The 22,340-nt window shown below is 36.6% G+C and overlaps 1 protein-coding gene across 1 annotated transcript in view; it reads right to left on the bottom strand.

Moving 5' to 3' along the window:
* Window positions 1-22,340, bottom strand: part of LTBP2 (latent transforming growth factor beta binding protein 2) — a 126,256-nt gene that overhangs the window by 71,284 nt on the left and 32,632 nt on the right. The window contains exons 4-8 of the mRNA XM_029285310.1: window positions 17,059-17,246; window positions 15,121-15,291; window positions 14,065-14,256; window positions 11,084-11,349; window positions 7,784-7,886 (exon numbers count right to left, since the gene is read on the bottom strand). Of these exons, the coding sequence (XP_029141143.1) occupies window positions 7,784-7,886; window positions 11,084-11,349; window positions 14,065-14,256; window positions 15,121-15,291; window positions 17,059-17,246 (920 nt within the window). The remainder of the gene's footprint in view (window positions 1-7,783; window positions 7,887-11,083; window positions 11,350-14,064; window positions 14,257-15,120; window positions 15,292-17,058; window positions 17,247-22,340) is intronic.

Here is a 22,340-nt window from a genome sequence, read left to right on the forward strand (position 1 = left end):
TGGTTTAGACTAACAGGCAGCTGAAAGATCCCTGCTTGGAAGAAAGTGGAGTATCAGAATTGCCTGAAGATTTGGCTAAAAAGATGTCATCTTCCATGTCTTGATCTACTGTCAGAATTCAATTTGTTTTAAATGCCAATGATCTGCAGGTGACCAAAGACTATGTCTCCTAATGTTTTTGGACAACATTCTATTTCCCCCATATCAATTAAGTGTCTTGTTATTCTGTTACATCTGCAAGCAAACAGCATGTCCTGACAGTTTTTCTTAGATAAAAGACCTGTCATATTATTGGGAGATCAGATGCATGTACTGTATGCCCCTAGAATAAAGATATTTTTTTCTGAACCATAAATAGGAGACATGTTTTATCACAATGGATAATCAAAATGTTAAAATATTAACAAATGTTTTTTTAAAAAAACATTATTCACTGGAAAGTATATCATATTGGCAGTGGTGGGATTCAAATATGTGAACAACTGGTTCTCTGTGTGGATGCCGCTTCCAGAAGTCCATTCCGGGCTTGGGCAACAAAAAATTAGCTACTGGTTCTGCCGAAGTGGTGTGAACCAGCTGAATCCCATCACTGCATATTAGGTTTCAAGCTTCCATAAACATTTTTTAGACAATTGCACTCAGCACTTACCTAGAATATTAAGTTAATGAATTTGTTTTTTTCTTTTTCAATGGTTCTTTCTTTCATCTACTGACATTTACAATGATTACAACAATCCTTTCCTTAGACTGTTCAGAGTCATTCTTTTTTACTTCCTCCAAACTGTCATGTGAATTATTTCAAATAACTAATGATCCTGCCTCTCCGGTAACAATTTGATGCTTTTTCTCTCTCTTTCTTTTTTCTTTGCATGAGCAATTGCAATGGAAGTTCTGAGTCTAAACCAGGATCCTGCTTGGAATTTTTATGTGAATCCATTGTAAAAACAAACAATCATAAAAACATCTCTGTTTTAAAATATGAAACATTAAATAATAGAATATTATGTCAGCCCCAGCAGTGTCCTTTGCAAAGTTGTTGATCCTCTTGAGCTTCTCATTCATTGAAAAAAAAAACCAAGGGATCTTACTTTGTAAACAGTGCAAAATAAGATATTTGTATTACAGATACCTAGATCCAAAGCTAAATCACTTAAAGAAACTTCACAGAAAAAATCTTTCTATTCCTGATACTATCCCCAGAAGCTTAGCAAACTCTTGTGAACAACATAACAGGTACAGCATATGGCAGAACCAAAGTTCCCTGGAGAGCTCTTGATTAAAAATAGAGAATTTGGGGACATTCATTGGACATGCGGCAGGTCCCAAAAATTCTTCCCATGTTGTTCAGGAGCATCTGGATACAATTGCCAGGGACACTGATGGTCTTAGTATGAAGGAAGGAGTGGGAGACCTTCTTTTGGTGAATTCTGAGCAGTTAAATTTTCCTAGGGCAAATTCTTAGGGAATTCATCTGCAGATTATCTGGAAATACATTAACTGTACTTCTATGCAAACTCTAAACTGAGTATAAAGATTTTTTTTCTGCTAATTTTCAAAGAATCTATGGTGTTGCTTGAATGTCTGTCACTCCTCTGGATCCTTCAGCATGTCAAGTTCTCAATCAAAAGGATTGGTTTGCAAACACATTTGTTACTAGCCATACTTTTTGATATGTAAGGTATTAGGCTACATATCTGTTACAATGCTTCAAGTACTTTATATCACTAAATGCAGCTGCATATGAAAGAATGTGGCTTGAGGGCTAAAAGAAGCCTGAACAGATTTACTGATATGAATAATGAGTACCTACAAACACTACACAGATTTACAAAGCTGCATGTTGAAGTAGCTATATGCTTGAGATCAATTTATCAGATGAGGTCCAACATGGCTGCTTGGGGGATTGTTTGTCACCACTTGCCCCACCAGTTCCACCGCTCCCACTCCACCCATGCTACAGCAAACCCCCCTTTAACAAATAGTATACAAAGCACATGAGGATAATGCTTTTTCTCTTTTCCTTGACGAAGCCTCATTTGAATGGCTTTCAGTCATTCAGTTGAACATTTTAGCAAAACAAGTGCCATACTCATGCATTAAAGTGCATTAAATAAATGTTAAAAGAATCCCTGCTTTAAATTCACAACAGATTTAAAACTGTTTGAATACCTAGTAACTTCTTGAAAGATGGTTATGTGAATATTTGGAGAAATAGAAGTTGGGATGGATTCTTTTAGAGTAGACCCATCAGTATAATTCTTTTTCAGCGTATACTGTATAAGTTTCTTATTACACAATATCAAGAGCACCCTCAAAACATTCTCAAGTGTTTGGAATAAGTTCAATTGTTTCATTCAAACAATTACATAACTGAGAATCTACTTAAGCAATTAGAATTGCTTGGTTACTCTTTATAGAATAAAGAACAATTAGTGTAATACTTCCAACTGCACTTCACTAGTAAAGACTCATAAGTTAAAGAAAGTCAATACAATAGCTGCACATTAAATACAGAGACTTTGCTAACCCTTTGTTTATAGTAGTAAAGTCTCTTTCAAACCTTTAGGGATTTCTCCAATCATGCTGGAATTTTACTTGATGAAAAAACTCCTATACATGCATTCTTAATGAAATGCTCTACATAAATTCCATTTCCATGAAATCAACTCTTTTTCTCATTTAAATGTGTCTTTCAAAATACTCAGCTTGAGTACCCAGCCTCTGGGGTACCACTATGACATTCATTGGAAGCATTTCTTTCAGAGGCTTCAATAACTATTTTCATGTCTTTATTAGAGTTATTTTATTATTATTATTTTCGTAGATGGACAAGGATTTGGGATTTCATAATATTTTCCACTCAACCACAAAGTTTGGCATGACCATGTAATAGTGTTCCGCATTTCTCAATGATTCTGGCCTTATCTGGGCAATCTGCCAGCTTTTTGCCAACTCAGATTAACTCAGTGGGAGGTTCATTCACAGAATGCATTGAATGCCCTATTCAAAACTATCCATTCCAATACATAGTATTTTTTTTCTGTTTGAAAAAAGGAAACACTTGAAAAAGCTGGAAAAAATTATTTATACTTTGTCTGAAAATCTTCAAAAAGTCTAATAAAATTGACTAAAGTAATAGGAAGGCAAATAAGAAGTTTATGGCATGCATGAATGTTGAAAGCATAGGTAAACAATGCAGCACTCCCAAATCATTGCTGAATTTTTGCAGTGAAATGATATGACTCAGTTAGCAGTGTGTTTTTCAGCCCTTGGGTAATTTTAAGATAGGAATGAGAAAAGTTTGCTTCCAGAAAATATTGTGCCCCCACTCATATCTTCTGTCCTGCCCAAAGCCAAAAGAAATGGGGAAAAAAATCAGCCTTACGCCTTCTGGTCACAGCATAGCACCACCAGATGGATTCCTGTCTCTCAAGAAGATTGAGAGGTGTTGTGCCCTTCAAATTTTCAAATGTTGCCTATCCTACTTTCAATGGTTTCTAAGTCTGGAGGAATGCTGTGGCAGTGATCGCCAACTGACATTCTAAAACCTAGAGCCATTAATGATAGCAAGTTTCACAGATATTTGTCAACCATGATGCTGTTGAAATCATGTCCTGATTTGTCCATTAAGGTTCTCTGTCTTTTCCAGAGATGTCTCTTAAGGGGGTTTCATAACTCCTGAAGGAACTGGCTCATGACCTGGGGGTTCTCCTGAATTCATAGTTCCTGCTACAACAACAGGTGAAGGCCTGGCCAGAGGAATCTTTCCCCAGCTTGGTTGGCATGCCAGTTGTGACTTTAGTTGGGATGGAAAGATCTTGCTTGGCTTATGCACTTGTTAGATTACTGCCACATGCTCTACATGAGACAGCTTTTGAAGATCACTCAGAAGCTATAATTGGTTCAGAGTACAATAGTCCATGTGCTGACTGGTGTTTGTTGGTGGGAGCACATTGCACCAATATTTTGGTCCCTGCACTGGTTGGCAACAGCCTTCTGGATGCAATTTAAAATGCTGTTATTTGCCTATAAAGCCTTATATGGCTTGGTACCTAGTTTTCTACAAGACTGCATTCTCCCATTGGAATCAGTCAAACCAGTTTGATTTGATAAAGATAAACTACAAGGAGTGTTCCACTTTAGGGAGGTGACAGGAGTCCAAGCACTGCTTTGCAATGACCCTATTGGTTCTTTAGAATGGCCATCTGGTAGATTTCCAGCTGGCTTTCTCTCTAATTGCCTTCCAGATGAGCCTCAAGACAGTTTTCCAGAAGGCATTTGGCCCTTGACCCCATCCTAGTTTGGTTATACTTCAGTTTGGTTAATTTAACTATTCTGTGCTTTTCATAAGTTCAAAGTTTATGGTTTTTTCTTTTGTGTATCTTATGTTTATTATATATTGTTTCATAAGTATCTTATATGTATACTGCTAGAAGTCCTTAAGGTTTCAGTATCTGTAAACAGGGCTTTTTTTCTCATAGAACGCCCAGAACGGAGTTCCGGCACCTTTTTTGGATGGAACCTTGTAGGGTAGGCAAGGCGGGTTGTATGACATGTGTGAGTTCCAGCACCTCTTTTTTTTTTTTAGAAAAAAAGCACTGTCTGTAAATATAATTCATTAATAAATAATAATGATAGCCATGCTCCATCTGACTGCATATAACCTCTTTCAATTTGGCCAAAGTTGTTTTGGCTCTTTTGTTCATTGTTGTCCTTTCTAGAACATTTTGGGTAACTGAAAAGTCAGCCTTTCTGATACTGTACAATAAAAATGATGCAAAAATTAAACCTGTTAAGTAGTTATCAACACAGCCAAAATAATTATCCTTCCTGCTTTGGTCAAAATTGTAGTATCAAAGTTTATGTTTTCAGATCTAAATTCAGGAATATAGTTGGTACCATAAAACTCATTAGGCTGCGTGATATCTGTCTGTCTTTCTGACTATGTATCCCTATCCCTATCCCTATCTATCCCTATCCATCTTTATCACAAACAGTTGACAAGGGCATTTAATTTAACTTAGACATAACCTTCTCGTTTGCCTGTAATATATTCTCAGTTGACAGCAATTGGAGAAGCAATACAGTCCCTCAAAAATGAGCATCATTACCTATGGATGAATGGAGACTGAAGGTGTCGTGTTTTGCAGAAATGGCCAAGATTTCCGCATATTTGAAAGATCAAACTCAAGAGAAATTTATTTTGGTTTGGAGAAGATGGATAGATTATATTCAGAGAAAGTATGAAATGAATAATTATTATATTGCTTTTGATTAGATTTTTTATTATTCTTATTTATGTATTATAATTTATATGTTATATACATTTTTTATATTTATGTTTATTACTGTATAATAGAGTTAAAGTATGTTAATATTTGATTGTATTATGTTTGGGTAGTATTATTTAGATATGTGATGATATGTGCTTATCCCTGTACTCAGTTCTGGGAAGTCCGGGGGGGGGAAGGGGGGGATAAGGGGGGTAGAGATATGCAAAATTTGGTGTATTAATATGTTATAGAATAATAGTGTTGGAGGTGTGGACAACAAGATGCAACTTTTTTCCATATGTGGTGGACTTGCAAGGTTATTAAGGCCTTTTGGATAAAATTGTGGTGGAACTTACAGCAAATTTTCAAAAGAAGAATTACTTTCTTGCCTCAGTTGTTTCTCCTAGGTATCACACAAAATTTGGACGTAAAAGAAACGAATTTGAGGTTATATTGCTTAACTGCTGCCCGTTTGTTGATAGCTCAAAATTGGAAGAGTAAAATTTTACCTACAATGGAAGACTGGAGATTGAAAGTTTCGTATCTTGCTGAAATGGCAAAGATTTCGGCTTATTTGAAGAATTACTCAAATGAACAATTTTTATTAATATGGAGAAGATGGATTGTTTATATTCAAAAGAAGCATAGAGTGGTGGAATATAATTTAGGTTTTTAGAAAAAAATTTCTTTTTTTTTTCTTTTATATATTTTACCTACTCATGTAGAATAATATACTCTGTGGAGTTAGAGATACTAATATTTGTTTACTTATATCTGAATATTATCCTGGGATTAGGTTTGGGAAGTCCGGGGGGGTGGGGGGTGGGGGGTCTTTCATATAGCATTGTGTAACATTTGTGATGTTTTTTTTATGATGAAAAATAATAAAAATTTTATATTGGAAAAAAAAAATATGTTATAGAATAATGTATTTTTTTTATTTTTTTTAAAGAGGAGGTGCTCGATTAGCACCCCGAAACTGCATCCGAAGGATGAGGAAAGGAAGGAGGTGGGATGTGTAGGGTGGTTGAAATAGAGGAGGAGGTGCAGGTAGGAGGGGAGGAGAGGAGGAGGGAAGTAGGTAGGAAGGGTGAAAGAGAGGGCGGATGCAGGGGGGGGCTGCCGAGCACCTCTGAAAATATGGTTATGTTTCATATGTTTTTTTTTATTAATGTACACCATATTTGTATTTAGAATTTGTTTATTTGAAAATTAATAAAAATTTGAAAAAAAAATGAGCATCATTACAAAACATCCCTAGCTATTGTGACTCTTGGCATATAAAGTACAATAATAAAATACGAAGAGCGGTGCCTGATCTCAGAGACATAGCTTATGTCTGTTTTAAGTCATTAAATGGGCATATTCTGTGCTAAGGTCCTTTTATTGTCTACAAAAGGCAGAAGTCTCCCATCCATAACCATGGCCATTCCACTTTCTATGGTGTGGATCAAAGAGAGGATTGGATACTCATATCAACCACCTGTTACAATCCTTCCCCCCAAATCTGACAAAACAAAAACTCTTTTGCATATATAACAATCCTAATCAGTCTGTCTTTCCAATTATTTTTTATTTATTACAATTCTATGTTGCCCATCTCACCAAGGTGACATTTACCAGTTGAGCTAAGTAATAGTCCAACTGGAAGGCCATGCTTCTTTGAGAATAACTAAACTATCCCCTGAAATTGTTTTACATCAGGAAAAGAAAACACAGAACCAGATTTCTATGTCTTTGGAATGGGATCTAGACTCACTCACGCCAATTGTTTGATGTATTGCTATTTCCAAAGTCTCTGCCAAGAGTTCATCTAAAGCAGGCCCATAATGCATAAAGGCTGAGTATGCAACCTTATACGCTAATCTGTAGTCACATTTCTTAAAATGATGAGCACGTTTTTACAGTTTTCTCTTGACTAATGCCTTTGAATCAGAAAAATTGTGATTAGCTGTGGATTTTATGGAGGTGGTGTGGAAGGATTCTTGAAAGCTCTGAGCCAGGAACTAAGTCACCTAAATTAAGACTGTACTTCAGCAAGCATAAGAAAAACGAATATATTGCATATTATTTGTCTGGATTAAGAGAAAACATTAAATTCAAACAAGAATCAGTGTCCTAAAAGCATCCAGATTGCCAACTTCCTTTATCAAATGGGTTTACATTATGCATCACACTATAATTTCATCAATGCCCTTTTCAATAGATAATTCATAGTACAAATGATTTAGTAGAGCAGGGGTGTCAAACTGCCGGCCTGCGGGCCAGACGCATCACACGGAAGCCGTGCCCACCCCATTGCCAGCAATGGCAAAACTGTCCCAATACATTGCGCAATGTCACGTGACGTCGCGGGTTTGACATATCTGTAGTAGAGACTAGACTAGTCTTACCCAAAAAATGCCCTCCAGATGTGCTAGATTATATGTTGGCTGGCAATTGTGGGAATTTTATTCCAGCACCTCTAGAGGAAATCTGGGCTAGAAATATTCTCTTTAGACAGTAGTTACCTGGTTTCATTGGGCATGGAATGCATCTGCTGAGACCCCAAAAGGCTCCCACACTTCCACAGCAATCCTCATACCTTGCCAGACCAGGCAATGGATCAGCACACTAGAGATGAAAAAGTGTCATTAGAATCTCATCATTCCCATATACAAAGAAGAAAGAAGATATGGGAAAAAAACATGGCAGAGGTAGAGGAAAGACTCACAAAATTTTGAATTTAGCAGGAACCCTTGTTAAAAGATATACTCCTTAAGCAAGTAAGGTAGTGAAAGAATACTGAGTTATTAGACAGTGCAATCTCCCATTAAAACATAAAATGGTCATAATGTAATTGTCCTGAATGCAGTGTATGGACTTAGCTCAGCTACAATTTGAATGCAGACAGACATTCACTATATTTGGAACAGAAATTAGATTTATTAAGAAAAAAACATGAAGATAGAACAGCTTACTTTAAATTTATTTAATTTAATTTAATAAATAAATTTAAATAATAAAGTTAAATAACTTTAAATAATAATCACATTTTGAAGAGAAGGAAGGAAGGAAGAAAAAGAGATGGACAAAAAGTTCTATTTGTATGTTAAACATAGACTCATTTAATTAACAATAGGCCAAGTAAGAGACAGACACACTCTTCCCTTTGCCATTTGATCATAGATGCAAAGAGATGATATAAACCCCAAGACTATAGCTAAAAAAGAAACTTGATGCTCTCAGAGCCAACTATATATTTTAAGATAGTAAATAATCTCTCAGACACGAAAATGAAAACCCATCTTTGCCTTTGTTCCTTGAAAAGACACGATATTAATATTAGGTATGAGGTATTGACCAATGGATCATATCTTAAAAATGACATAATCAAGCAAAGCCTTTGGATAAAATAAAATAATTGTCTGTTCCAAGACTGAAATATATTACCAAGTTGGATGGTACACAGTTCAGATATTGTGGGGACATACGTGTCAAAGATTTTTCATTTATTTAATGAGCCTTTTTTCCTGCCCCAAAAGGCCTCTGGATTGTAGTCTTCCCCCTTAGAAATGAGTATCTGCAATCAACAAGCCAATACTGGCATTAATCCACCACCCAAATGGCCATGTGCCCAGGGATCACATTCCAATACATTTGGCATCAGATTGAATCTGAAGACAAAAATGCTTTCCACTCTGGTTTTTTACTCCAGTTAAATAACTATATAATAGAATAAGAACAATTTTTTCTCATATAATTGTTCAGCTCTTCTTGAAACTATCTTTAAAAATGGAGGGAGGGAGAGATGGAGGGAGGGAGAAAGAGAGAGATTATTGTTTCAATCACATGAATGTACTTTCCCAAGAAGCTACAAGGGAAATTAGCATGGAATTCCATTTTTTCCAAGCATTTTATCTATGATCTACTGATGACAGAATAGCTTTAAAAAGGGCAACCTTTAGACCTAGATTTCTTGAATTATATTGGGTCAGACAGAGAACAATAAAGACTTGAAGAAAATGTTTGAATTCAAGATAATTGCACTTCAGGGTCTGCCTGAATCATCTTTATTTTCTTTATTAATGAAAAGAGCTGTTTGAACAATTGCAAACTGCTTCAAGATATTCACACTACTGAATCTACCAAATTAGTTTCCTACTCTGCATTCAAAATCTCCAGGGAAATAGAATGCACCTATCTAAAACTTAGATATTTCAATGTCATGCACTGTGACATTATCAAACAGGAATACAAGAAGCTGCAATGAGGACATTACAGTCCTTCTATGGTTTCTCCTTGTGACTTGAAAACAATTCAAACCACCACTTTGTGCTAATAGTAAGATGCAAATGAAAGCAATTACAGCATACCACTCTGGTTTTAAGTTGATGCTATACTGCAAAAAAAAATAATAAAATCTAATTGGTGATCATTTCTTTTTAAAAAATGAATCAATAGATACATCCCTTCCAGACCTACAATCCAATAATTCTCTTTCTACAATAGTGTTGATGCTCTGGGTTTGTTTTTTTACAGTGATTCCTGTCTTCTCAGATGGTGAAGAGAAACCATTTCAAACCTTAACCCTTGTGGCTTTGTGCTTTAATGGTCTCCTCCCACAGTATAAAGACCTTCTTTCTGATCTTTATAAATTTGGTTAGTGGCATCTGTTTAAATAGCATCTGTGTTGCCATGATGCTATGATGAGTTAATCTTTATGGCATGATGGGTGACTATTATTTTAGGGACTCCTGGCAGGTTGCAGGAGGCCACAATGACCCTGAAGAAAAGAGCAAAGTAGAATTTTTAAATCCAGTTTTGTCATTTGGATTGGAGGAGTAGAGTAAAAATGGGCCATATAGCTTCTATTCCCACTCACCCCAAATGAAAAGCAGCCCCAAATCAAGACCCTGACTTTTGCTCCCTAATAACTTCCCAATCCCTTAATGCCTCCCTACCACAAACAAGCTGAAACCAGCTCCCCCCCATGCTAATGGCAATACTTATTTTTGTTTACAAAAACACTGCCAACAGTTAAATATGTTGCCAATAGGTTTCAGCAATGTGGTCTCTTGATCCTGTGAGAAGAGTATAAATGGGTGGCTAAGGTGCTGTGTGAAGTTCTATTGGTTGCTAACTTTGCTCTATGAGAAGGATAAGGGGGAAGAGTCTATACCAGTGATGACTAACCTTTTAGAGACCGAGTGCCCAAAAACTGCCCCGCCCCCCACCCCACCCGCCTGTAGGGCCAATCACTGCCTCCACGGCCTGCCGTAGATCACCCAGGCAGCCCAGCAGTGCCATGTTGGCCACGCCCTCCGCACTCCACGCATCTGTGTGCGACGGGACATGAGAGTTGAGTCTTGTCCCTGCTGCCTGGCTGCCATGTGCTTGGCTGTGCTGCTTCACGTGGTCCGCGCCTGGGGGCGACTCTCCTCCAGGGAGGATGCTGGTGAGGAGGGGGCTGCAGGGGGAGGTGGGGCTGGGGCGACAGCACGCGTGCCCACAGAGAGGGCTCTGAGTGCCATCTCTGGCACATGTGCCATAGGTTCGCCACCACTAGTCTATACTGAGGCCAGGAGACATGCAAAGCAAACTTCCCAATGGGAAAATAGCTCCCCAAAATTCTGAAGCACTGGAGCACTCCAACACTGAAAATGAAAGATCATATTTTCAGCAATTCTACTCTGGTAAGAGAGCTACAAATAAATCAGCTCATCTACCAAGACAAAGACACGAGATTGCATAGGTTAAAGCTACATCTTGAGCACTGTGGAAGAGCTTTATGTTCATATAAAACCCAGAAAGACAGAGTTGTTCCCAACCTTTCCATGTACTGTCTCCGGGTAACATTTTCCCATGAAGCTCTGGGACCTCTGTTGCTGGGTGCTTTCAATGACAATATTATTGTTTGGAGTGACGTTATTATTGTAATGAGAGGCCATTGGAAGCTGGGGTATTTGTACACTTTCCACACTGTTCTCTTCTGATTGTTCTGAGTCACTCTTCACTCTAGCCACCTGATGAATCTGCACGGTGGCTTCCGGGGGATGGTTAATATGCACATTTACCAGGGAAGGGTATATTGAAGCTGAAAGAAAATATTGAAAATTATCATCAGAAACTTGACTTTTCCTTCTATTACAAGCCATCATGAAAAAATTTTAACAAGTAACTAAAATGGCTAGCATCATTCAAAGAACAATTTTAGCATCCATTCTATCCTCAGAAAACCACAGTGTTTGTCAAGGTATTGATTTAACAGCTAACCAGCTTATGTAATGTATGTAATGATATGAATGATTCAGCAGGGTCTGTGTCTCTTTAAGAGCCTTTGTATAAAGCAGGGGTTCCCAACCAGGGGTGCTCGCACCCCCTGGGGTGTGAGATGATATTCCAGGGGGTGCGAAAACTTGGCTTTTCAAAATTATAGTGTATATGCATAATTCGTTGCCATTATTTTGAACTTTTGTAAGGGGTGTGAGAATATAGAAAAGGTTGGGAACCGCTGGTATAAAGGGAAGGCTCTGCTGATGTGTTCCTTCTTCTTCCGTTTCCTGCTGTAACTGTGGTTTGTTGGATCCTGCTGTATTAGCTCGTGTATGTATATGTTCCTGGTGTATGCTATTGTAGATCAGGGGATTTCAAACTTGGCCCTTTTATGACTGGCTGAGGAATTTTGGGAGTTGAAGTCCACAAGTCATAAAAGGACCAAGTTTGAAGACCTCTGTTGTAGATAGTGTAAGATAAACCACCATTTACTATAGACCACTGTTTATTGTTTTTACTCCTGGGTTATCTCGCGCAATAAGACTGTGCACGCTCTGAAAGGTTATGGGCCCAGAGAGAGGATAAACCCAGTGAGAGTTGACCCAGAGCCAAAGGAGTTGCCTCTGTGATAAAGCAAGAAAATATTGGAGTAGGATTCTGTCAAAGTATTGATTTAACAGTTAACCAGCTTATGTAATATAAGATATAAGATGTAATGATGGGAATGACTCAGCAGGGTCTGTGTCTCTTTAAGAGCCTTTGTATAAAGGGAAGGCTCTGCTGATGTGTTCTCCCTCTTCCGTTTCCTGCTGTAACTGTGCTTTATTGGATCCTGCTGTATTAGCATGTGTATGTATATTGTTCCTGGTGTATGATATTGTAGATAGTGTAAGATAAACTACCATTTACTATAGACCACTGTTTACTGTGTTTACTCCTGTGTTCTCACGCAATAAGACTGTGCATGCTCTGACAGTGTTTTTCAAATCAAATAGTACGTGCCTCCCCCTGAAAAAAACAGCAATGATCACAATAAGGCTCACAATATATAAGCAAGTGAAATAACATCTGGTTTATAATGAAGCTCAAAGGAAACAACAACAAATGGTGACTGTCATAACAGATAAATAACCATCAGGGCAACATATTGTGGTGATTACATACAGATCAACAATTCTGAGAGTTGCAACACATCTGGAAAGTGATATTCTGGAGGAGACTGCTATAAATTATAATCCATATAACTGGAACTAGGTTAGATAGATGTTCTGATTTGCAATGCAGATGACTTATTATACAGTTATGGGGTCTCCAAATTATGCTGTCATTCTGTATGAAGATAATCAGTCTAACTCCTCTGAATGCGATATGTCACTTAATTCCATGAGACACTGGTGTTCAACATCATCAGTGAAGTTTGCTTTTCCCTCTCGATTCTCCCCCTACATCTTATCCTAACAGATGAACATCCCACATGCTGTATTTAATTTAGCTTGAAGCACTTCCAGAATGCTCAGAACAAACCGTTTCAAATCTGAAACAACTGTTTTGAATTTGAAATGTCTTGTACAACCCTACTTTTTATATGCCAGACTTCTGGAATTCAGGTATTAAAGAAAAACACTGCACACAGTTATGAAAGAAAAACATTGCACACAGCCGTATGTACTTTCCAAAAAGATCTCTGTTCCAGAATTTCAGCTATGACGTAAAACAATGGTTTTGTTTGTGTGGGTGAGAAAACCATATTTTATGTGCATATATTCATAAACACTGTCAGGCAGGAGAAGGGAGTGCACAGGAAAGAAAAGAGGACAGGTGCAAATAAACAATGTCTTTAACAACTCGATATTTATTTAATTATTTATCTTTTCTACATTTAAGTTACTCTGGGCAGTTTACTTTTAAATTATGGGTAATATAAAGCACAACAATGAAACGTAGAAACAAAATGAACGCTATATTGCTGTTCCCCAAACAACCGAGACCAAGAAAGCAGTGCCAGTTTTAAATAAAGAAAAGAATTTGCATTTCGACACATCTTGGCTTATTGAAATAGATGAGTTCTAAGATAGATTTTTTTTTCTAGCTGGTTTAAAAATGATTAAGCACTAATGTCTCTGTACACACCCACATACATACATACACACACACAAAGACACATACAAAGACATTTCCCTACTTGTAAATGGGTTACATTCCAAGAGGCTGTTCAGAGGTCCATTTTGTTGGCAAGTCCAAAATTATGCTGTGTGCTGGTAGCTAACCTTTTCCCACCTTCTGGGTATGGACAGGTTTGTTTGTTTGTATCAGCAAAAGTTCACAACTGGAAAGTTTGCTGGTAACATTTGCATATGACTTTATATATTAACTTTTATACATTCTATTTCAAACATGACCAGTAAACTAGTAGAACAAAAAGCAAATGTCTGCACAGCAGCAAAAGCAGAACTTAAGAGCTCTGACATCAAGAATCTTAGACAGGTGACCACTTTGACTAACATAAGAAGTGAGAAGTCATGCAATTAATACTTACCAAGTTGATTGGACAGAGGAAGGGTATACATAGAATGCTTCACAGGCCTGCTTGCCAGGCTATTTGGAATTTGTTTCCTTTCTGCTTTTAAAGCTGGCAGATGACAAAACTTCCCGGTAGAGTTAGATGGGCACCAACATTCATCTCTGCCCACACAGCGCCCTCCATTTAGACATGGAATCTGGCAGAAATCTGTAAAGAAAATAAACTGAATGCATTGAGAAAAATGTATGAATGTTTGTTTCAAATGCAGATGAGCTAGGAGCTGTGTTAATGGGAAGTAATAAACATAGCCTATGTGTCCATCACAGTATCTCCAAATTCACTCCCTCCCACCTGGAAAGGATACCAGAGGAATTGAATTGCCAACCTGGCCTTACATCTAATGAGTGTGAAAAAAATCTTCTCATCTGTGTTAGCACACTGAATTATATTGTATCTGCCGTAGAGAAGGTTATAAACATGGAATAAATACAATATAGCCAATGTTAGTTTTATTGTCCAATTTATGCACTCATTGAAATCAAAATGATGGAAATGATAGAAAGTGTAAGCTGCCCAGAGTTGTCTCTATATGAGATAGGCAGCATATAAGTAAGTAAGTAAGCAAGTAAGTAAATAAATATAAATAAATAAATAAATATCAAATAAAAGTCAGTTGCAGAAAGCCAAGCATTGGGCTCCTTTTATTCTAAGAGCCTATGTAAGATAAACTTTCCATAAACTAAGCAAGTCAGTGCAGCCTCCTGCATTCCCTACATGGGCTGGACTGCATCATGGATAGGATAGCTATGGCATGCTGGCTGAGGGAATTCTGGGAGTTAAATTCTTACAGTTGTGGAAGTTGTGAATATAAGAATAGCGATATTCTTATAAAAAGAATAGGAGAGAGACAACAAAGGATAACTTAGACTGGCCTATTATCTCCAAGAGGGTAGGACAGGTCTCACAGAAAGTTGTTTCTTTTCTGCTTCTGTAGATAATTGCTAACCCCCCCCCAAAAAAAAAAATAATAAGGAGATATTCATTCCAGGTTACACATTTGGGAAGACTCACAAATACGGAAACCAGATTTGGGATCGTGGTCATGTCCGCTCTGGCTATATAGGGTAGTAGTGTCTCCTTTCTCACAATTATTGTAGCAGTGGCCATTGTGACATGTTTGTTTACAGATTGTTGGGGTGAACACTATTTTTATCTTCCTGATTTTTTCTGTCAGGTTAGCTCCTGCAAAAGAAAGAAAAGACATCACAGAATAAAATGTTATGTCTAAGCAACTTGTTTTGAGGACTAGCATGCAGCAGTCTATTAACTCTTCTGATTATTGTATGTTATGATTCTTTCAGATTCAAGCAAAATAAATATTACTTTATTATGTGGCCTGAAGCTTAAGCAATGTTTATTATTTTTCAAAAGTAAACCTGGAGAACTAAGTGTAACCTTGGCACAGCAGACAGGAATGGCTTTCATTCTTAGCTCCCTGCTGCAATGACAAGACAACCCAAGTAGGAAAATTGGAGACGTTGCTTCCTATTTAAAGTGCAGAATCCTGTTTGTTCCAAATTAGGATTATAGAAGGGGCAATGTTTTTTTACATAGTATTTTTTTTAAATGAACTCTCATATTAATAAACTTTAAAAGGGTGATTTTTATAGGGATCACATAGAACAAAAGTCTATATCAGACAACAGGATTTGTGGATTACATGAATGAACAGCACATGACTGAAAGATTTAATCAGATAAGAGTTCAAACAGGACCAGATAAAACACCTTAAGCATAAGTACACTTGAGAATGTACATGTTTAAAAGCTAATATATTCTTTTTCCCTTTATTTCTTTCTCTCCCCTCCCCCTTTTTATGGGCAATGAGAGGAAACCAAGAACTCTATCCTCAGAAGATACATTTTGCTATAATAATAATAATAATCTAAAATGGTAATGCCACTTTTCACATGTCTCAACAAATATGAGTAGGTTGTTCCTTTACTCCTCCAGCCAAGGAAAAAGGAAGTCAAAGCCAGAACAATCAACTAAGATTAAGGGAGAGCAATGCTACAGAAAACAGTGAAGAGAAGGGAAGTCCTGATCATTGTTCAATTCAAGTTCAGACTGAGAAAGAAGAGGCTGATAGAGTGCAAGGAAGACATTACATGGAGGAGGAAGAGTATTTAAAACCTAGTCCATTCAATAGCAAGGAGAGAGAGAAAAAAATCCAAAATGTTTGATGGTATATTGGTGGACAGGGATGATGGATTAATATGTTCCTGTGGAAAAATCTATTCTTTTATAACAATTTGGAATTGGTGAAAAAGAACATTCCCTCTGAACATGTACAAAGTACGTTCTTGTTTCTCCTCACTACTCATCACATTAACGTCACATATTTAAGAATGAGAAGCAAGAAAAAGTGGGGTGACTCCAGACTTGAAGAATGTAAGCTCCAAGATGCTCCCTGGGTCTGTCCACCAGAACAGATTTCATTTTCCATAGGAATACCTGTTCTCCCCCAAATTTTTAGAAATTTCCAGAGTAAATGAGGGTGAAGAAGGCAAATTAGATGGATAAGGAATAGAGTTTTGTTTACATGAAAAAGAAACCTGCCTGTGTGGTATTAGAAGCTGCCCTCTATAAAGTAATAATGAATTGTTCTGTAGATTGCATTTCCATCTGAGTAAAAATGGAAATAAGACAATATACGCTTTATTTTTCAGACAGCATAATTCAGCTAAGTGAAACAGGGAAGTAATTTAGGGTAACAAGGTATAGGCAGCACTATTGTTTCAGCCTCACACATCTTTAAAAAACCACTAATGATGTAAAGTCTTATTCAGTATAGAATTGCAGTGTATAGAGTGTATCCATGGCTATGATATCCCAAAATGTCTACACCCAATGTAATAAAACTCCACTTCTCCTAAAGCCTGCATCCAGGGCCTTTTCTCTGTAAAAACAAAACTAAACAAAAAGAACATGTGATTACTCAGATCTTACCCCAGGGAGACAAAACAGGTTCTCGATATACCATTTGTGGCCCAGTACTGCTCTGTTCAAATCCATTCCCATTGGGAAGTGTATTGGAAGTTAGATGATCATGATTTACAGCTGGATAGCGACGGACTGTGCGGGATGATCCAGTATATGACTGAGAGGTAACCAGGGAGCTGCTTCTGTTCTGAACCCTGTGAAGATGAAAGCTAAGTTAATATTTGTGCTGAATGATTATGTACCCATTGAAAGTCTTCCTTGTTTATGAGGTTAAAGCCTGCCTGTAGAGAGAAAGGTAAAAAAGCTGAGAAAGGTAAGCCAAGAGGCTCTTTTGATATGCTTTTGAGAATAACAACTGTTTGATTCTTCCCATAACTTAAATATTGCCCACACTTCCATCCAGTAACGTCATTTCAAAATAAAATGAAAAGTTTTTGGACAAGCACCTCTCCACATATCAGAGGTTAAATAGTTAAGAAACATTTTTCCTCACTGATTATGGACACCTTATGTACTAATAAAGAAAAGGGTGTCTTCACATTTGTGATGACCAGATGTGGAATATTCTCCACTTTCATATAACTAGTGCTGACATTATAGCCAATTCAGTGACAGCTCCAAGTTTCCCTCCCCCCTTAGGCATTTAAATTCATTATATATATCCACTCTGCTGTATTTCTGTCCCCTTTTTGGATTTTTACATTATAATATAGTTCTAGCATTTTTACTGCATCAACATATTATTTTAATTTTATTTGTAGATTATTCTGGTATTGCAAAGTGTGTATTAAAGTGTGTATTAACTTATTGATCAAAGTCTTTTCTTTTTCTGTTGTATTATTGAATATCTCTTGGATTACAGGTAATTATTTAAAATCATAGACTACCTTTATACTTCATCTTCTGAAACACAAGCAAACTTCTTAGCTAAATTACTTCTACTATCATTCCATTCTTCCTTTACATAGTTGCCTTCTGAGAACTTAGTCCCCTGTGAATAGTAATTTTTCCCTAAGAGAATGGCAGATCACAAAAAATATACAAAAATTGCTAGGTAGTGAGAATGACTTTCTATTGCTTCATTTTGAGCAATCCATAACCAGAATATGCCTAATTTGGCATATTACCAAGCAACCATTTCAAAACTCTTTGCCAAAAGGTCTGATTATTCTGGGCTCAAAAAACAAAACAAACCACTTGAACAAAAAACAAATACTGATCACCAGTGGCAATCATGCAAGTCAAATCAAATGAATTGGCTCTGAGTATAAGAGGGTCGCTACTATGTCTGTGCACGGGGTAACATATTCACAAGGAAAGTTCCATTGTTCTCCAATTCTCTCATCTATTTCCAAACATGAATGATCCCTTCAGAGTTGGCTCATCCTATATGAATTTGGAGTGTGTTCTCATTCCTGACTTTGGCACTGATCACTATAGAAATATAGCCAAGAAAGGGCTCAGCCAAAGAAATAAAACAGAATATACAACCCATGAAAGTCATCAGTGAAAGAAGCCTTACAAAGAATGAACACCCATTAGCAAATTTGTCTTTTTAGGATTTAAAAAAAAAAATTATTTAGGGTGCTTGGCTTTTTGTGACAGTTGAGCCACAACATGAAGCATACCTTCTCTGTGGGAGCCTTCTCTGTGGGAGCTCCCACCCTCTGGAATGAACTGCCCCCAGAGATCAGGGTGATCCCTGATCTCCCTTCCTTCCGCCGCGCCCTTAAGACATGGTTATTCCAGCTTGCGGGACTGGCCTAGGGGAAACTTTTAGAGGGGTTTTAATTATAATTTTAATTAGACCAAATTACTAATATTTCTCTTTTAATTAATTTTTAAACTTGTAGTGTGTCATTTTTGTATTTTTATCCGGTTGTTAGCCGCCCTGAGTCCGTAAGGAGAAGGGCGGGATATAAATTTAAAAAATAAATAAATAAATAAATAAATACCTTCTCCACTCCCAAGACCAAGTACTTCAATGCTTATTAATGCATGCTGTCTATCACAACAGATTCTCACAGAGCATAGTTTGTTTCGATTCAACACATGCTAAGCTTCTTTCTTTCTTAAGTTTTTCAGCTCCATTTGGTCCTGCTGGTTCCTCTTTCCTCTGGTGGAGAATAGTGGCAAGATTTCCAGACTGCTTTGTTTCTAAGCCCCTCAACTACTCTCTTATTTTTCAACATCCTAAATAAAGTAGTGATTAGTATTGGAATTTCCAAAGAAGCCAAAACCTAATGGGATTAAGCAGGTTTTATGCAAGACACACAAGCCCCCCCCCAGGGAGCAAGTTACTCTACATCGTTCCCCTTTTAATGGCATCTTTATATTCATTGAGCCAAAGTTCTTTCCCTCTACATATACCTTTCAGGTATCGAATCCAGTTCTGATCTATGTCTAAAATAATTTCAAATGTGGAACTAAGGTTTGAAGAACTACTTGTAATACTACCTGGACATCATTTATTGGTAAATTACATTGATTATTTTAATCTAATGGTTTGAAACAGAATTAGGTAAATCGTGCTTATATCTTAGGGACCATTCTAAGAGAATTCTCGAGACATTTACATTAGTAAGCTATAATTTCCTGATCATTCAGTAATTAAGTAATAATTCAAATTCATTCCTCAATTTGATTTATCTGACAACATGAATCCTATGCAATGGAGTAAGTTTAATAAACTGGAATGTGAATTAACTCTTTGCTCATCCACACAGCCTCTTCCCTCTTCCATTTGAAGTGTGAGCAAGCAAAATATTATATTTTTAATTAATCATAGCATTTTATATAGTTCAAATTGGACATTTATACTTTAGAGCTTCAGGATAGCCCAGAATATTTAAATTATGGTTTGGAGTTGATGTAATATCCTAATCCATTCTATAACTTGTAAGCATAGTTTCCAATTTCATTCAAACTGGGAAACTATGGGAAGTAGAGGTATTCTGCTCCAAGTAGAGAATTTATAGGAGTTGAAATTCTATACTTCTGAGGGAAATACCTACATTCGGGAAATCACATGTTATGATATTCACACAATGTGCTAAACTCTAACCTAGTTTCACTTTGACTTAATGTGCTGTGTGAATTCAACAAATCACCATTAAAACAAGCCATGGCATATATGAAACCCACTACTGTCAATCAGTCCTTATCATTAGGAGTTTTCTTCTAATTTTAACTCAAACTTTCTGTTTTTAGCAGTTTCTATCCACTGTTTTATGTGTTTCATCTTCTATCTAATAGCTGCTCAGATAGCTAAAGACAATTATCATTTGTCATCTTCTATTCTCTAAGCTAAACATGTCCAATCTTTTCAAATATTCCTCAAAGAATTTGTTTCCAGATAATTTAACACCCTGGTATGTCACCTCTTGATATTTCTATTTCGCCTATATTCCTCTTAAAAGAACAGAGAAACATATTGCCAATGTTCTCAATAAACTCAAGAAGTGGAAGTCTTCCTAGGATCAATACTGTGAGACAACAGTGCTTAAATATAAACTCTATCAGTTGCACTAAAACTTTGTCTGGAATGTCAATAATCATTATTATATATTTTAAAAATACACAATGTATTTTAAAAATGTGTTATTCATTTCTTATTAGAATCATACTCCCAAAATGCACTGCAAAACTACACTGCATAATTTACATTACAGTATATTAAAAGCATAAACTACCAACATATCAACCTAGAAAGTTGTAACATTAAAATATTTTTAATGAGAACTGCAACAAGAAACATAGCAGTATAGATTTAGTTAAAACAAGTAAGATTTTAGCTGTTTTGAGAATTTACAAGGTTTGTAAAAAGAAAGTGAAAATTCCAGAGTTATGTACCAGTACTGAGAATGTTCTCTCTCAGATTCCCACATATTTAATTATTTTGCTGGTGCTTGTCCCTCCCCTACTTATGCTACTTATATTATTCCATTACTACTCTTTTACAGGAAGTGCTGACAATAGCACAAGAACTTACAGTTCACTACTGGATATAATTTTTTTTGAGACCGTTTCCACAAGTAATGTAAATGACTTTACTTAAACATCCACAAGCATGAATTATAGCTGGTCCTTTCATAATAATTTTTGCAATTGGTTTCAATTTTTGTTTTAGAAAGTATACAACTTAATACGGAGAACATGTGAGCGCTAGATTTCAACTTCTCAGATCAGAGCTATATGTAAAATCAATCCAACCACCTAAACAAGATTCAACACAGAAGAAGAAAAATGTCTGTGTTTTTTGTTTCACATTTCAATGAAACATTTATTCTATCAGGAACTCCAAAATAATTTTCCGATGGTTAATTTGGCTAAACGTTCACAAACAGTAGAGTATGTTAGCCAAAGTTATATTGAGAAACCACTGCCTTGGTCTCCAAAGTACAAATTGTTCTTGGATTATCTTCTTCCATTGTTTATTTTACACACTGAACATAAACATAATTTTCTCCCTTTTTTTAAATGTTCCCATAAACCTTTCTTACAGTTTGCTATAGCACCTACTAAAGAACTCTAATAGCAATCAGAAAAACCTCTTTTAAATATGTACAAATAAAATAATGGTATCCAATCTAGTGATATCATCTTTTCCTGAGACAGCTATAATATATTAACTGCATAACATTCTTACCTCCTCCATGGCTGCACCTTTGAAATTCTTTTTTTTTTTTGAAGTTTGGGTGATAAAATTAGGTGCCACATTATTATGAGAAAGCCTAGAATTGTATGGCAGTATACAGGTAGAGCTAAAGTGAAAGGTAAACTGGCAGCACTTCCTGGATGAATTGAAATATATGTAAGAGGCAATTGACTTATCTGTTACATGTGTGAGTCCGGTTACCATACTTTAATGTTAAAGAGACATGTTTTACTTGCAAATTCCTCCCAAATAAAGTTGGCATCTCCAGTTAAAAGAATTTCAGCGGGAAAGGCTGAAAAGAACTCATTCAAGCTATTATACAGAATAGCCTTCAAATCAGTTTTGACTCCTGGTGAATGCCTGGACTAGTCTCTGAAAAACTTTCAGACATGGTTTGCAGTTGCCTCCTTCTTAGGGCTGACAGAGGATGACTGACCCAAACTCAGTTGGTTTTCATGTGTAAGGCAGAACTAGAATTCAATCTCCTGATTTCTAGCATAGTGCCTTAACCACTACCTCAGATTGGATCATGTCATGTCACGTCATGTCATGTCATCAGTTAGAGTTAACATTATTGAGTTAGATGGATCAACCACTCTAATAATATTTAAATATATTCCTGTATTATGAA

This window comes from Protobothrops mucrosquamatus, unplaced genomic scaffold, assembly GCF_001527695.2.
Source record: "Protobothrops mucrosquamatus isolate PMUCROS unplaced genomic scaffold, P.Mucros_1.0 scaffold1498, whole genome shotgun sequence".
Taxonomy (NCBI): Eukaryota; Metazoa; Chordata; class Lepidosauria; order Squamata; family Viperidae; genus Protobothrops; species Protobothrops mucrosquamatus.